The following is an 18,221-nucleotide window of genomic DNA, read 5'->3' as shown; positions in this document are numbered from 1 at the left end:
TTTAACCTGGCCAATCAACCTAACCCGCACATCTTTGGACTGTGGGAGGAAACCGGAGCACCCAGAGGAAACCCACGCAGACACGAGGAGAATGTGCAAATTCCACACAGACAGTGACCCGAGCCGGGAATCGAACCCAGGACCCTGGAGCTGTGAAGCAGCAGTGCTAACCACTGTGCAACCGTGCCGCCCATTGTAGACTAAGCTACAGAAAAACATATTTGCTACAGAAAAACCCTCCTTAACTTCCTAACATGATCAAACATAACCTCCTCCCCACTCCGCTGTTGCATTTGTGTGTTCCTCCACACTTTCTGCTGAATTGTAGTCTGTACAGAAACTAGTCCAAAGTTAATCCCAGCTTTCAATAGGCTCGCTTTTCCCTGATGCGCTGAGCTGCAACATCCAGCATCCGTTGAAAGTAATTTTCCTCAGTCTTCTGAGAATCCTTGAAACAACTTCTAGCATTAAGTCCCACTTGGGCCCTCTTTATCCCAGCCACACGAGGGAGAATCTTCCTTAAGTCTCTGCAGGTCGTGTCTCTTCAAACAGAGAGCAAGCTCCCACCAGCATCCTGCTTGGTGGCTAACAGAGAACAGTCTTTCTTCCCTTCTGTTTACACCAGCTTCTGTTCCACCCCTCTTTCTCTCTCTCTTGAGTGTCTGAGTCTAATTGTTGAGTGACTATAATCCTTTTTTCTCATTGGAAGGCCAATTGCTCTTTCCTTTGTGTGCGGGTGTAAAAGCTGGCATTTGGGTTTCAATAGGATTTGACCTGGGCTCCCAGTCTCCATGCAACCAGATTGCATCGCCTCATCATCAGACAGAAGTTAGCAGGAGATCACATGTCCCTCTCTATTATTCAATTTTATTTTATTTGATTTGATTTATTATTCCCACATGTATTAACATACAGTGAAAAGTATTGTTTCTTGCGCGCTGTTCCTAGAGAAGGAAATGAGAGAGTGCAGAAGGTAGTGTTACAGTCATAGCTAGGGTGTAGAGAAAGTCAACTCAATATAAGGTAGATCCATTCAAAAGTCTGATGACAGCAGGGAAGAAGCTGTTCTTGAGTCGGTTGGTACGTGACCTCAGAAAGAGACAGTGTAACACATAAACATTTTATTAAGCATTACACTCGTTACAATAGACACAGGTGAAATGGGCAGGCACAAGGGAGATGCAGTTTTATGAGGCTAAATGTGAGGAGAGTTGATCTGGAGAGGAAGTGATATAAATGGGACTATTTTGAGGGGAATGGCGTAAGGGCAGAGGAACCCATGAGTACATTTTCACAAATTATTGAAGTTAGAAAGACAAATTATCAAGACAGTTAAGAAAGCATATGAGACACTTGTATCGTACATATGGGCATTGATTACAATACAACTAGACCATGACAAATCAGTCATTAGCCTTAGCCAGAGTATTGTGTACAATTCTGAGGCATATAGGGGAGGCAGTGACGTAGTGGCACTATTGCTGGACTGGTAATCCAGAGACTCAGGGTGATGCTCTGGGGACCTGGGTTCAAATCCCACCAAGGCAAATGGTGAAATTTGAATTCAATAAAAAAGTCTGGAATTAAAAGTCTAGCTATGACTGTAACACAACATTCTGCACTCTTTTCTTTCCTTCTCCATAAATGGTATGTTTTGTCTGTATAGCGCGCAAGAAACAATACTTTTCACTGTAATACATGTGACAATAATAAATCAAATCAAATCAAAATGATGACTATGAAACCATTATTCATTGTTGTAAAAACCCAACTTGTTCACTAATGTCCTTTAGGGAAGGAAATCCGTCTTCCTTACCTGGCCTGGCCTATATGTGACTCCAGACCCACAGCAATGTGGTTGAATCTTAAATGCCCTCAGGGATGGGCAATAAATGCTGGTCCAGCCAGTGACGCCCACATCCCATGAAGGAATAAGATCCGAGTGTCACAGTTTAGGAAGGATGTCAAGGCCTCAGAGAGGGTACAGAGGAGGTTCCCGGATGATATCAGAGATGAGCAAAATCACACAAAAGGTGAGGTGTGGCACTAAATTGGACAACCGTTCTAAAGATTCACAAGCCTTGAGTGAAGAAATTTCTCCAGTCTCAGTCCTAAACGATCAACCCTCTTGTCTTGAAACTGGGGCCTCCATGTTCTAGATCTAGTGGCACTATGGTTGGCACTGCTGCCTCAAAGCGCCGGAGACCCGGGTTTGATTCCGGCCTTGAGCGACTGTTGATGTTGAGTTTGCACGTTCTCCCCGTGGCTGCCCCGTGGGTTTCTTCCAAGTGATCTGGTTTCCTCCCACACTCCAAAGATGTGCAGGTTAGGTGCACTGGCCATGCTAAATTGCTCGTCAGTGTCCAAAAGATGTGCCGATTAGGCAGATTAGCCATGATCAATGCACGGGGATAGGGAGGGGTTGTGGGCCTAGGGCTCTTTTGGAGAGTCAATGCAGGCTCGATGGGCTGAATGGCCTAGTTTTGCACTGTAGGGATTCTATGTATCTTCCAGCCAGAGGAAAAAACATATCAGTGTCCATCCTCTCAAGTATCACAATCTTGAATAGTTCAATGAGATCGTCTCTCAGTCAGCCTAATATACTCCATCCCTCATCCGAGCACCAACATTTCATCCCAAGGACCAAACCATTGAACCTTCCCCTCCTTCCTTAGATACGGAGACCAAAACTGTAAATGCTATTCCAGATGTAGTTTCAACAAAGCCCTGCATAACTGTAGTGAGTCTTGACTTCTGGATTCCAATCACCCTGCAACAAAGGCCGACATGCTATTTGCTCTCCTAATTGCTTGCCATACCTGCCTGCCAACTTCTTCTGTTTGTTGTGCAAGCACACCAAAGAACATCAATGTTTACAAGACATGAACGAGAGATCAAAGTCAGGCAAAGTCTTGGAGGTGAAAATTGGGGGCTTACTGATTGTGTGGGTGCATGTTCAGAAGCTCATATCAGATCAAATGTGAATAATCTAGTTCACTCTGCACACAGCTACCAGTTTAAAGTTTATTTATTAGTGTCACAAATAGGCTTACATTAACACTGCAATGAAGTTACTGTGAAAATCCCCTAGTCGTCGCACCTGTTAGAGTACACGGAGGGAGAATTTAGCGTGGCCAATGTACCGAACCAGCACATCTTTCGGACTGTGGGAGGAAACCGGAGCACCTGGAGGAAACCCACGCAGACAAGGGGAGAACGTGCTGAGTCCGCACAGACACTGATCCAAGCTGGGAATCGAACCTGGGTCCGTAGCGCTGTGAGGCAGCAGTGCTAAGCAGGGCCAGCAAGGGAGCCAATGGCGAGGTAACAATAAGTCCTGGCCTTGTATCTCTTTCTACTTGGGTCCGCTATCAGATAGTTGATGGGTGTATAACTAATAACACACACGGAATGATGTCCTGTACTTGGAAGAATACAGCATCAAAAAACAATAGAGGTAGCGTATTGCAGATTGGTTTGCTGATCAGTGGAACCAGACATTAAAATCCTTCACTCCTTTGATTTAATTTATTATTGTCACATGTATTAACATGGTGAAAAGTATTGTTTCTTGCACACTATACAGACAAAGCATACTGTACATAGAGAAGGAAAGGAGAGAGTGTTACAGTCAAAGCTAGGGTATAGAGAAAGATCAACTTAATGCAAGGTAGGTCCATTCAAAAGTCTGACAGCAGCAGGGAAGAAGCTGTTCTTGAGTTGGTTGGTACGTGACCTCAGACTTTTTTAACCTTTTTCCCGATGGAAGAAGGTGGGGGAGAGAATGTCCGGGGTGTGTGGGGTCCTTGATTTTGCTGGCCACTTTTCCAAGTCAGAAGAGTAGACAGAGTCAATGGATGGGAGGGTAATTTACGTGATGGGTTGGGCTACATTCACGACCTTTTGTAATTCCTTGCGGTCTTGGGCAGAGCAGGAGCCATACCAAGCCGTGGTACAACCAGAAAGAATGCTTTCTATGGTGCATCTGTAAAAGTTGGAGAGAGTCGTAGCTGACATGCCAAATTTCCTTAGTCTTTCTGAGAAAGTCAGAAGTTGGTGGGCTTTCTTAACTATAATGTCGGCATGGGGGGACCAGGACAGGTTGCTGGTGATCTGGACACCTAAAAACTTGAAGCTTTTGACCATTTCTACTTCTGTATTCTGGTTTTGGTGGCTAACTTCCACGAACATATTTTGACATGGAATTGAATCTCAGAATATGCTTCTGCTGACCTTGCATATTTGCTCGCATCTATTTGCTGGGTATGCTTTAGCCTCTGTGTCTAACTAGTCCAAGTGCTGGATTGAACCAAGAGCTGGTTATATGGCTGAGTGGAGTATAGCAGCAAGACTTCAGCTTGGAATCAGTGCAGAAGGAGGCCATTCGGTTCATCAAGTCTGCACCAACCCTCTGAAAGAGCATGTAGCCAGGACTACATGTCTCAATGTTCCAGGGTTGAGTGCAGGGCCAAGGAAATGGCATCTGCTGTGGACCTGTTGCAGTAGCAGGCGAACTCTAGTGGATCCAGGCCGTCTGGGAGGCCGGAATTGATTCGTGCCATGACTAACCTTTCGAAGCACTTCATAATGATGGATGTCAGAGCCATCAGACGATAGTCATTAAAGCATGCTGTCTGGCTTGTCTTTGGTACTGGGATGATGGTCGTCTTCTTGAATCAGATAGGGACCTCAGATTGTTGTAAAGAGAGGTTGAAGATATCTGCGAATATTCCCGGGCAGCTGATCCGCGCAGGACCCGAGTGCACGTTCCAGTTCCCCATCCAGGCCAGTCGCTTTCCGTGGGTTGACCTTCGAGAAAGCTGCTCTGACATCTGCAATGGTGACCCCAGATACAGGTTCATCCAGGGCTTCCAGGGTGGAGGGCGTGCTCTCGCTGACCTCTTGTTCAAAACGGGCGTAGAATGCATTGAGCTCATCAGGGGGGGATGCACTGGAGCCGGCGATTTTACATGCCTTCATCTTGGAGCCTGTTATGTCTTGCAGACCTTGCCACAGTTGGCGGGGGTCGGTGTGGCTAGCCTAGGACTCTAGCTTGGTCCGGTATTGCCTTTTGGCATCTTTGATGGATCTCCTTGGACCAAATCTGGCTCAGATCATTTCATATCAATGTTCTTAACATCCAATGGATCACTTTGAAGTGTGGTGATTGTGACGTCCCACAGTCATAGAATCATAGAACCCTACAGTGCAGAAGGAGGCCATTCGGCCCATCAAGCCTGTACTGAGCACAATCCCACCCAGGCCCTATACCCATAACCCTAGCTAGTCCCCTTCACACTAACAGGCAATTTAACATTGTCAATGCACCTAACGCGCATATCTTTGGACTGTGGGAGGAAACTGGAGCACCCGGAGGAAACCCACACAGACGCAGGGAGAACATGCAAACTCCAAACAGACAGTGACCCGAGGCTGGAATTGAACCCGGGTCCCTGGTGCTGTGAGGCAGAAGTGCTAACCACTGTGCCGCCCCAGTCAGCGTTCATTCTGACACAAGATCTAACAAACAGCAATGAGATGGTTGCCCATTCCATTTGTTGCTTTGGAAAGTGCTTGATGATTGAGGGGTAGTGAGCAGGAGGCCGGGAGGACTCCTGATCCCAAACCAGCACGGCTAGATCAATTTGACCTCACATCAGGATGATAAGGCAGCATGTCCCTGATATCAGTGTCTCCGGATGTTGATAAACCTGGCTTTTGGAGATTGTTGCAAGGTCCAAACTGGTATTTAGCAGTTCTTACTTCCATTTGAAATCATTTGAGTAGCAATAAAACTAGGAAGAATGTACATCGCCACAGAGTAACATTGCATACGGGTTTCCAATGATGTATTTCAATGTGTTTGCCAAATAATCTTTTCATAGAATCATAGAATTCCTACAGTTCAGAAGTAGGCCATTCGACCCATCAAGTCTGCACCGACCACAATCCTACCTAGGCCCTATTCCTGTAACCGCACATATTTACCCTGCTAATCCCCCTGACACTAGGGTCAATTTAGCCTGGCCAATTAACCTAACCCGCATATCTTTGGACTGTGGGAGGAAACCGGAGCACCCGGAGGAAACCCACGCAGACACAGGGAGAATGTGCAAACTCCACACAGACAGTGACCCAAGCTAGGAATTGAACCCGGGTCCCTGGCGCTGTGAGGCAGCAGTGCTAACCACTGTGCCACCGTGCTACCCCATGGAGCCAGGAAGAAAAGATGTCTCACCCGTCAAATACCCAGAGATGGCTCAGTGGAATATTTGCTCTGAATTGGTTCCTTATCTTTTTTTTTTGCCAGTCTTTCCCTGTCTCCTTCTTCCTGTCGATGAATCCCCATCGAACGTAGATCCATGATTGATACAACTTTGGAATTGTGGTTCTTTCTCACAGATGAGTATCGGCTGGTCGTGTAATCAGGCTGTTTGATACCAGGCAGTGTCACAGTGAGGCCCACTGCCCAACACCCGGACACAAATTCACCAGCCTGTCGGATGGGTCACTGGGGAAGGAGCCCAAGCTGATTTATACATCCCAACCCACAATCCACAAGAGTAAAGTGGGCAGCAGGGTGGCACAGTGATTAGCATTGCTGCCGCACAGCGCCAGGGAGGACCGGGGTTCAAATCCGGCTTTGGGTCACTGTCTATGAGGAGTTTGCACATTCTCCCCGTGTCTGCATGGGTTTCCTCCGGGTGCTCCGGTTTCCTCCCAAACTTCAAAGTTGTGCAGGTTAGATGGATTGGCCATGCTAAATTGCCCCTTCGTGTCCCAAGATGGTTAGGTTAGGGGGATTGGCAGGGTAAATAAGTGGGGTTATGGGGATAGGGCTGGGTAAGATGCCCTGTCGAAGAGTCAGTGCAGACTCGATGGGCCGAATAGCCTCCTTCTGCACTGTGGGGATTCTATGATTCTATATCAGTCCAATAATTTGTTAATTAACAATCGAACCTTCACTAAAAACAAATTTGTCCATTTTGCAGAGTCAGAATAAGTATTTGCGAATGTGCCGCATCATTCTCCTACAGCCATGACTCTGCAATTTGGAATGACTCAGCTATTGATAAGAACCTTGACTCGTCAAAACATTTCATCATTCCAGTGGTCTAACTACCGCCCGATGGAAAGCACGTAGGTAAACAGAATAGTGTCGATGCTTCCTACTTACAGTCAGCATTAACAGGGCTGTAATAACCGTACAATCCTGGTTTTCACAGTAACTCCATTGCAGTGTTAATGTAAGCCTACTTGTGACTAATAAATAAACTTCACTTTTGGTTGGTGCCCCTTAGGCGGCCATCCCCATTTGGAAGGTGTCCAAAGCTGCCACCAGATTCAGGCTCCTTTTTAATACGGAGATCACCATGTTCTGATGAGAAAAGGACCCCAGTTGCCACTTTTGGTGGGAGATAATCAGGCATTGTGCAGGGCAGACTCAGTCCACTTCTACAGGTGATGGAACGGTCCAGCAGTGACTAAGTGATGAATTATCTCCGCAAGGACCTGGAGAAGCAGGGGCCTCACGAAGATAATCCAGGCCACTGCTTCCACAGGGTGTCTACCACCCTCCCCGTCCATGACCACCTCCTGCAACTTGTCCTGTTGGGGCCTCCCCCAGGCCCAGTCTTGGGGCTTCAATTTGATGAACATCTTTGGATCCCCTCTCCCGTCCCAACAACTCACTGGTCAAATCCAACTGAGGACCAGTCTGCAGCTTAGCTGATGGCACGGCTAATTACCGGTCCATTTCTGACAGGATTGCTCACGGCAGAAATGTTGGCCAGGAAGCTCCCTGAGGAATATCACAGACTCTTTCTAATGTACACCTGGAGCAGCTCACAAGACCTCGGTTGAATGGGTCATCCATAGGGCAGCACTTCCAATGACGCAGTGTTGTATATACTGCACAAGAGGCTACTTACTAAAATAAGGGCCCATGTATTAGGGGTAAAATATTAGAATGGGTGGAGGATTGGCTAACTTATAGAAGACAGAGAGTAGTGATAAGGGGGTATTTAAGATTGGTTCTAGATCAATAAGGGGATCAAGGGGAGAAGGCAGGAGAATGGGGATGAGCATCATATCAGCCATGATTGAATGGCAGAGCAGACTCAATGGGCCGAATGGCCTAATTCTGCTCCTATATCTTATGGTCTTATTTTCAGGATGGCAACCCGTAACTCGTGGTGTGCATAGGGATCAGTGCTGTGGCCACAATTACAATATATATTAATGGCTTGGATGAGGGAAGTGAATATACTTTTGCCAAGTTTGTGGATGGCACAAAAATTGGTGGGAAACCAAGTGGTGAGGATGATACAAAGAGTCTACAGAGGGATTATGGGCAGGTTAAGAAAGTGGCCAAAGACTTGGCAGAAGGAATATAACCTAGGAAAATGTGAAGTTATGCACTTTGGTAGGAAGAACAAAGGAGATGAATATTATTTAAACGGAGAAAGACTGCAGAAAGCTGCAGCACAGAGAGGATTTCGGGGTCCTCGTACATAAATCACAAAAAGCCAGCATGCAAGTTCAGCAGGTATTAGAGAAAGCAACTTGAATGTTGGTTTTTATTTCAAACGGAATGGAGTATAAAAATAGGGAAATCATACTAACACTATACAAGGCACGAGTTAGACCACACCTGGAATACTGTGAACAGTTTTGGTTCCCGTTTCTAAGGAAAGATATCCTGGGATTGGAAGGAGTCCAGAGAAGGTTCAGTAGGTTGATCCTGGGTATGGAGGGATTTTCTTTCGAGGAGAGGTTGATTATGATGGGCCTGTACTCATTGGATTTAGAAAAATGAGAGGTGACCTTATTGAGACATATAGCATTCTCAGGAAAGATGCTGAGAGGTTGTTTCCCCTTGTGGGAGAGTCTAGGACCAGAGGGTATAATCTCAGAGTAAGGGGTCGCCCAGTTAAGACAGATGGGGAGGAATTTCATCTCTCAGAGGGTAGTGAATCTGTGGAATTCTTTACCGCAGAGGGCTGTAGAGGCTGGGTCATAGAATCATAGAATCCTACAGTGCAGAAGGAGGCCATTCAACCCATCGAGTCAACACCAACCACAATCCCACCCAGGCCCTATCCCCATAACCCCATGCACTTACCCTAGCTAGTCTCCCTGACACTAAGGGACAATTTAGCATGGCCAATCCCACACATCTTTGGACGGTGGGAGGAAACCGGGACACCCAGAAGAAACCCACGCAGACACGGGGAGAATGGGCAAACTCCACACAGACAGTGACCCAAGCCGGGAATCAAACCTGGGTCCCTGGCGCTGTGAGGCAGCAGTGCTAACCACTGTGCCATTCCTGGGTCATTAAGCATGTTCAAGGCTGAGATAGACAAGGGTGGGGGGGGGGGGGGGGGGGGGAGGAATTTCCCGCCTGCTGCCTACCATGGGAATTGTAGCGGGTGTTGTGGGGGGGGCGGGGGGAGGGCGGGGGGTGGGGGGGGGGGGAGGGGGTGTGGTCCGGACCATGCAAAGGTCTGTTGACCTCGGGGCGGGATTTTCCAGTTTTGGGCCAAGCCTGGCTGGAAGATCCCGTCCAAGATTTTTAGTCAGTAAAGGGAATCAAGGGTTATGGGGATAAGACGGAGAAGTGGAGTTGAGGATTAGCATATCAGATCAGTCATGATCTCACTGAGACCGAATGGCTTCCTTCTGCTCCTGTCTGATGGTCTTATAAACAGCCAATTTAAACCTTTGCATGCAATCGGAATGCTTCAGTCCTGAGGACAATTTATCAAAGGAGAAGTTGCAGTCGAATACCCGAGGTTTAGTTAGATTCACTGAGGATTCAACAATCTCTTTGTGTTCCCAGAAGCTTTGGCCTGTCGGAAAGCCTACAGGGTTTTGCTTAATTAAAAATCTAATTAATTAAACAAGGTTTCAAGGGCAATACCAGAAATGAGAGATTATACCTAGAGGGGAACATTGAACAGGCTGGGGCTCTTCTCTCTAGAATCGAGAGGGCCGAGGGGTAGAATCTAATCCTCCTCCTCCAGATACCATTGCCCGAAGAGGCCATTGAAAACCCTGGACTCCCATTGGATTGGACCACGATTACGCTTGGCAAAGTACAGCAATGTTTGCCATTGCCCTTTGCAGTATGGCTGACCAGGGAACTCTGCCACTCTTACCACCTGCCATCAGGCACATTGGAAGAATTCACAGGCTGATAAACATTGGCCACATTATGAATGGTTCTTCATCAAGTCCTAGGAGTGGCACTTGAACCCTGAGGAAGGGACACTTATTCCTGCACCTCAAGACCTCCGTAACCTGATGGAGATCTTTAAGATTATGAAAGGGTTCAGTAGGATAAGACATAGAGAAGATGTTTCCACTTGTGGGTGAGACCAGAATTACAGGCAGTAAGTATAAGACAGTAAATAATAAATTTAAATTGAAAAACATTTTTTTAACCCAGAAGGTGGTTAAGTATAGAACTCACTAATACAAGGATTGGTGAGGAGAAGCTAGGTAAACACATAAAGAAGGAAGAATAGGTGGTTATGCTAGATAAAGTAGGCATGGGAGCATACACATTGGCATGGCCCAACTGGCCTGAATGCCCTGTTTCCATGCTGTACATTCTGTGCCAATCTAAGTAATATACAAAATAATCTCAATAACCATTCAATTCTGGCCTTGGGTCACTGTCTGTGTGGAGTTTGTAATCTCTGTGTCTGTATAGGTTTCCTCCGGGTGCTCCGGTTTCCTCCCACACTCCAAAGATGTGCAGGTTAGGTGGATTGGCCATGCTAAATTGCCCCTTAGTGTCCCAAGATGTGTTGGTTAGGGGGACTAGCGGGATAAATAGGTGGGGTTAAAGTTAAAGCTTATTTATTAATCACAAGTAGGCTTACATTCACGCTGCAATGAATTTACTGTGAAAATCCCCTAGTTGCCACACTCCGACACCTGTTCAGGTACACTGGGCGAGAATTTAGCATGGCCAATTCACCTAACCTGCGCATCTTTGGATGGTGGGTGGAAACCGGAGCACCCGGAGGAAACCCACGCAGACACGGGGGGAGAACGTGTAGACTCCACACAGACAGTGACCCAAGCCAGGAATCGAACCCGGGTAAAAGTAAATTACTGCGGATACTGGAATCTGAAACCAAAAGGGAAAATGCTGGAAAATCTCAGCAGGTCTGGCAGCATCTGTAAGGAGAGAAAAGAGCTGACGTTTCGAGTCCAGATTACCCTTTGTCAAAGCTAAAAGGCATCGAAAGTGGGAGATATTTATACTGCAGGGTGAGGAAATGAAAGATGAGTCATAGCCACAGAAACCAGGGGAAAAGACTGCTAATGGCTGTCCACAGAGAGAATAGAAGGTGTGAATGGCCAAACGGCAGAGAAGCTAAAATGAAGATGTTGGGGGGTGGGGGTGGGGGTGGGGGGAGGTGGCGAGGAAAATGGATGGGACCGAGGTAAAATTTAGAAAAGAAGCAAAGGGGGAGAAAAGGTAAGGGAAGGGGGATAAAGTAGGGGGAAAGAGTGGGGGGGGGGGGGGAAGAAAAGTGAAGAAAGACAATAAAAGGTAGAGAACAGTAAAAAATTAAAGAAAATAGAATGAAAACAAAGGGGGTGGAGGTGGGGTCGAGCAAATCATCTGAAGTTGTTGAATTCGATGTTGAGACCAGAAGGCTGGAAAGTGCCAAGCTAGAAGATGGGATGCTGTTCCTCCAGTTTGTGTTGAGCTTCACTGGAACATTGCAAAAGGCCAAGGACAGACATGTGGGTATGGGAACAGGATCGTGTGTTAAAATGGCAAGCAACTGGAAGGTCAGGGTCCTGATTGCGCACAGACCGAAGGTGCTCAGTGATGCACCATCATTCGAGCAAAGACTAGTTTGTATGCAAGAACAAATAGGCTTTTATTAGCAAAAGACTTGGGGCACACCCATGCCAATGAACTGGTCCAGACTGAGGCAGGGGGTGGGGAGCAGTCGCCTTTATACCTGGACCGGAGAGGGGGGGGGGGGGGGGGGTGGAGGGGGGAGTCTCGGGTAGGGCCGGCGGGGATGTGTCCAGGCATGTCACATATACAGGTAATTAGCTAACAGTGGTTTACCACACTCAGCAAAGCGATCACCCAGTCTACGCTTGGTCTCTCCAATTTAGAGGAGACCACATTGGGAGCAGCGAATGCAATAAACCAAATTGAAAGAGGTGCAAGTGAAACACTGCTTAACCCGGAATGAGTGTTTTGGACCTTGGATGGTGAGCATGGAAGAGGTAAAGGGACAGATGTTACACCTTCTGTGATTGCATGGGAAGGTGCCATGAGTGACGGGAGAGGTGTTGGGTATAGTGGAGGAGTGGACTAGGTTATCCCAGAGGGAACGGTCTCTGCAGAATGCTTACAGAGAGAGTGAAGGGAAGATGTGTTTAGTGATGGCATCACGCTGGAGTTGGCGAAAATGGCGGAGGATTATACAAGGCATGCGGAGGCTGGTGGGGTGAAATGTGAGAACATTGTTCTTGGAGGGAGGGGAGGGGGGTGAGGGTTGTGGCGCGGGAGATGGACTGCACGCTGTTGAGGACCCTGTCGACAACTGTAGATGGGAATCCACAGTTGAGGAAAAAGGAGCACATATTAGAAGCACCACTTTGGAAAGTGGCATCAATGGAACAAATGCGACGGAGGCGAAGGAGCTGAGAGAAAGGGATGGAGTCCTTACAGGATGTGGGGTGTGAAGAACTGTAGTCCAGATAGCTGTGGGAGTTAGTGGGCTTGTAATGGATATTGATAGATAGTCTATTGCTGGAAATGGAGACAGAAAGGTCAAGGAAGGGAAGGGAAGTGTCTGAGATGGAGCAGGTGAAGGCGATGGGTGGAAACTGGAAGCAAAGTTGGTGAATTTTGAGCTCTGGGCAAGAGCATGAAGCAGCACCAAATTGGTCATCGATGTACCGGTAAAGGAGTTGTGGGAGGGGACCTGTGTAGGCCTGGAACAAGGAATGTTCCACATACCCCATAAAAAGATCAGCGTAGCTCGGGCCCATGCGGGTATCCATTGCTACTCCTTTGATTTGGAGAAAGCGGAATGAGTTAAAGGAGAGGTTGTTGAGATATAGAACGAGTTCAGCCAGGCGGAGGAGAGTGGTGGTGGATGGGAATTGTTCAGGCCTCTTTTCAAGAAAGAAGTGAAGAGTTCTCAGGCCGTCCTGGTGTGGGATGGAGGTGTCGAGAGATTGCACATCCATGAATAGGAGGCGGTTAGGGCCTGCGAACTGGAAGCTGTCAATATGAAGCAGGGCATCAGAGGAATCCCGGATGTAGGTGGGGAGGGAATGGACCAGGGGAGTGAGGATGAAGTCAAGGTCAGAGGAAATAAGTTCAGTGGGGCAGGAGCATGCTGACACAATGGGCCAGCCAGGACAGTCCCTTCTGTGGATTTTGGGGAGTAGGTAGAAGTGAGCTGTCCGAGGTTGGGAGACTATGAGGTTGAAGGTTGTGGGGGCGGGGGGGAAGGCATCCAGAGGAAATGAGATCGGTGATGGTGTTGGAGATAATGGCTTGATGTTCTGTGGTGTGGTCATGGTCCAGGGGCAAGTAGGAGGAAATATCTGAGAGTTGGCGCTCAGCCGCTGCGAGGTAGAGGTCAGTCCGCCAGACTGCAACAGCGCCCCCTTTGTTGGCAAGTTTGATAACAATGTCAGGGTTGGACCTGAGGGAGCGAAGGGTGGAAAGTTCGGAAGGAGAGAGGTTGGAATGGGTGAGGGGGGGCAGAAAAATTAAGATGGCCAATGACCCGTCGACAGTTCCCAATGAAAAGATGGAGGGCAGGTACGTGTCCCGGTGGGGGTGTCCAATTGGAGGCAGAATGTTGGAGGCACGTGAAAGGATCTGCTGTCCCTGGCGCTGTGAGGCAGCAGTGCTAACCACTGTGCCACCATGTTACAGGGATAGGCAGGGGTGTGGGCACAGGTAAATTCTCTTTTGGAGAGTCGGTGCAGACTCGAAGGGCTGAATGGCCTCTGTTTGCACTGGAGGCATTCTGTGGTTAAAATGAATAATGGAGATAAATGTCTACAGCTCAAAAGAGAAGAGGTGGAAAAGGATCTTCAGAAATGAGGGAGAGGATGGAAAGTTCTGCCAATGACTCTGGGATATTTCAACCCAATTGACATCATCATGTCCTGTATTTGCCAACAAGCTCTGCCAAAGGTCATTTCCTCAAATGCTCTGTGGGTCCATCAGTTGTGAAGAAGCCCCTTTCATTTTCACTCAGTCAACTGAGAATGGTTTCGAGCTATCTTTCACTGAGGACACACTTAATTTTCTGAACTTGCCTATCGCACTGAGTCAGCATGTTATTGTACAAATCTGCTGTGTCACAGCATGTCAGCCATAACTCTGTCTAAAGGACACAGGCTACACACAGATAAAACCTGTCTTCAGAACATTCTCTGCCTCATTTCCTTCCTTTGCTGATCCAGTCTCCCCTTTCCCCCAGTTCATTTTGCTGAAGTGTAGTTCATTGGGAGTCAGTCACCTTCTGCTACAACAACACCAATCTGCCTTGACCTAGCACCTTTAACATGTCATAAAACATCCCAAGGCTTTTCACAGGCACGCGGTCAGACAAAAAAGAATTGAGGTTAAGATTGGTCAGTGAGGTAGGTTCTGAATAACGCGTAAAGAAGCAGAGAGAGACAGAGAGGTCTAAAGTTAAAGTTAATTTATTCTTGGTCACAAGTAGGCTTACATTAACACTACAATGAAGTTACTGTGAAAATCCCCTAGTCACCACACTCCGGCACCTGTTTGGGTACACTGAGGGAGAATTTAGCATAGCCAGTGCACCTAAACAGCACGTCTTACAGACTGAGAGAGGAAACCGGAGCACCCGGAGGAAACCCACGCAGACACGAGGAGAACGTGCAGACTCCGCACAGGCAGCGACCCAATCCGGGAATCGCACCTGGGTCCCTGGCGCTGTGAGGCAGCAGTGCTAACCACTGTGCCACCGTGCCGTCTCGGAAGGGAATTCCAGAGCTTAGGTACTTTTCCATCAGAGTCCCATTGGCAGCGAACATGGACAGGCTGCTTAACCACAACAGCAGGCTGTCCTTCACCTTGAGGGGCTTTCGACATAGAGAAGCTTTGAACTGAAAGCACTGGTAGCAATTAGCAGCCGACTATCTCCTCCTTGGCAGGGAGGCATTGAGGTGGTTGCCACCATCGACATTAGCTGCCAACGCAGCTCCGACCAAGAATCAAGCCCAAGATCTTCCCTAGTCTGTGTGTGTGGTTTCGCTGTTCGCCGGCTAAGCTTCCTGACTGGTCAGGGGCCAGTCTTTAAAGTTTCAAAGATGAAAGCAAGTCACTTGTTGAAAGTAAGACAGAGTGGCAAGTGTAGTGAGCGATAAGAAAATTGTGTTACCTGGAATCACGACTGGCTCAGTGCTGCTACCAGTGGTGTTGTGTGTTCCGATCCTCTTCTCCATTCTAGACACTTCCCTTCTCAGGCTCTCGAAAGCCTGGCGTGACTCAAAAGGCAGAGGAATGTTTTGTCTCTTAATTTTTTTTTTGTTGTTGTTGAAACTCTCTTCTGTGAACTGACTTGATCCAGATCCCACCCTTTAAGTAGAGCAGAGCCCTGCAGGGCAAGACGCCAGTGAAACAGCAGGGCTCTCCAACTGAGAGGGCGGGTTGGAAGTGGGGAGAGGAGAGGTGTGTGTCTGTGTATGTGTGTGAGGGGAGGGGGGGGGGGGGGGTGCCAGAGGGTTAGGAATGAGATACAGCAGCCTCTGCTCTAATTAACGTTAACACTGCCATTCAAAACTGAAAGAGGAGAGAGAAAAAAATGACTGTAGACTCATCAAGGGAAAGCCCAGCTGAGGCAGTTAATTGTTTTGACAGGAAGTTTGTAAGTGCCTGACTAATCAGCTGATCCAAGAGAAGAAAACAGGATGTTCTGTAGTTTCAAAACGTGGGCTTCCCAACCAGGGCCCATTTGAGCTGTCTCTAGGAATGCCTGACGGATTGAAAACCGAAGCAGCTGTCAGGAAGGCAAAAGGAAAGAAAAGGATACCACACTTGGCGCCTCGTTTTTTTTTTGCCGCTTGTTGGGGGTTATGTCGAAATTTGCTAGCCCTGCCTCGATGGCTTTTAGTAGCTGTGTCAAAGCATGGTAGAACAAAACATCTGGAAATCATTGCCTGTGACACTATAAACAAGGGAAGGGTTCACTGATCATATAGCATGTGGCTTTCAGGAAAACAGTAATAATGCAAACATGACGTCGCTGAGGCAGCAACTGGTTTCGATTTGCCTCTGGCTCGACTGGAAGTAGTTTGGGTTCACCCTGTTTCAGTGTTTACATTAATAGTTTTGGAGGATATTAAAAAAAGGCAGCAAGTTTATTTAGTTTTAGTTTAAAGGGGGATTACATTAACCTGAAGCCAAAGCACTAATTTTCAAACTTTTCCTCTCCCCTTGCACATTTAGGCAAGACATTGCCACTGCCCACTGCTCCCCACCACCCCCCCCCACCACCACCCACAGCCCACCCACACCCCCACCACCCACAGCCCACCCTGCCGCCGCCCCGCCCCCCACCGCCCCCACCCCCCGCCCACCCCATGACACTCCAGAGTTTAAATGAACATGGGTGCAATCTGGGCTCACGTTTCTTGTCGACTAACAGTTGGGCAGGAAGCTGCCGGAAGGTCTAATTAATTTTACATTTCTTAATTAGAATAGTGGGGAACGTAAGGAAAAATAAACACACTTATATCCTACACTCAGGACAGTGCGTCCCGGGAAGAAATAGCATGTGGGAAATCCCCTTCTGAGTGGGAAACGTCAGCTTTTTATTTGGATAATGCTAATTCTTTCCTGAGTGACAAACGAACGGTTAAGAAAGAACCATCTTGCAATTATTCGGCTCCCCAAGAATGTCTCGCAGTGCGCAGGTGCAATGAATTTGCTCTGGAAGAGATTCTTGTCATACACACAGCAAGATCCCGCAGCTATTCGATGATGAGAGGACACAGGTTTAAGGTGCTGGGGGGCAGGTACAGGGGAAATGTTAGGGGGAAGTTTTTCACACAGAGGGTGGTGGGCGAGTGGAATCGGCTGCCATCAGTGGTGGTGGAGGCGAACTCAATAGAGTCTTTTAAGAGACTCCTGGATGAGTACATGGGACTTAATAGGATGGAGGGTTATAGGGAGGTCTAGAAGGTAGGGATGTGTTCAGCACAACTTGTGGAGCCGAAGGGCCTGTTTTGTGCTGTAGTTTTTCTATGTTTCTATGTTTCTATGATTGGCTAATTGAACTGTTTTGCTGTTGCTGGATATGAACGGAATGTTGGTCCGGTTTACCAGGCTGATCCCGGGATTGCGGGACTGATGTATGAGGAGAGATTGACTAGGTTAGAATTCTATTTACTGGAGTTCAGACGAACGAGGGGGTTCTCATAGAGACTTATAAAATTCTAACAGGACTAGACAGGGTTGATGCAGGGAGAATGTTCCCGATGGTGGGAGAGTCCAGAAGTCTGAAGATTCGGGGTAGACCATTTAGGATGGAAGTGAGGAGACATTTCTTCACCCAAAGAGTGGTGAGCCTGTGGAATTCATTACCACAGGAAGTAGTTAGAATCATGAAGTCATATGGGTTTACAGCATGGAAACAGGCCCTTCGGCCCAACTTGTCCATGCCACCCCCTTTTTTTAACTCCTAAGCTCGTCCCAATTGCCCATATCCCTTGATACCCATCTTACCCATGGAACTGTCTCAACGCTTTTTAAAATCAGAATTGTACCTGCCTCTAATGCTACCTCTGGCAACTTGTTCCAGACACTCACCACCCTCTGTGTGAAAAAATTGCCCCTTTGGGCCCTTTTGTATCTCTCCCCTCTCACCTTAAACCAATGCCCTCTAGTTTTAGACTGCCCTACTTTTGGGAAAAGTTGATGCCAAAACATTGAAAGTATTCAAGAGGCGGCTGGATGTAGCACTTGGGGCGAATGGGATCAAAGGTTATGGGGAGAAAGCAGGATTAGGCTATTGAGTTGGATGATCAGCCATGATCACAGTGAATGGTGGAGCAGGCTCGAAGGGCCGAATGGCCTCCTCCTGCTCCTATCTTCTATGTTTCTATATCAGGAAACTTTCTGCTGTTCTCTGAACTGTGTCATGGGACCTCCGTAGCGCCCACTATGGGGAGACAGT

General features: G+C 47.6%; 1 protein-coding gene across 1 annotated transcript in view; it reads right to left on the bottom strand.

The window, feature by feature from the left end:
- Window positions 1–15,886, bottom strand: part of LOC144497532 (uncharacterized) — a 253,729-nt gene extending 237,843 nt beyond the window's left edge. The window contains exon 1 of the mRNA XM_078218929.1: window positions 15,426–15,886. Coding sequence (XP_078075055.1) covers window positions 15,426–15,489 — 64 coding nt within the window. The 5' untranslated portion in view covers window positions 15,490–15,886. The remainder of the gene's footprint in view (window positions 1–15,425) is intronic.
- Between the last annotated feature and the right edge of the window lie 2,335 nt (window positions 15,887–18,221).

This window comes from Mustelus asterias, chromosome 8, assembly GCF_964213995.1.
Source record: "Mustelus asterias chromosome 8, sMusAst1.hap1.1, whole genome shotgun sequence".
NCBI classification, from domain to species: Eukaryota; Metazoa; Chordata; class Chondrichthyes; order Carcharhiniformes; family Triakidae; genus Mustelus; species Mustelus asterias.
Note: the sequence above shows the minus strand (reverse complement) of the source record. Positions and strands in the feature narration are given on the sequence as shown.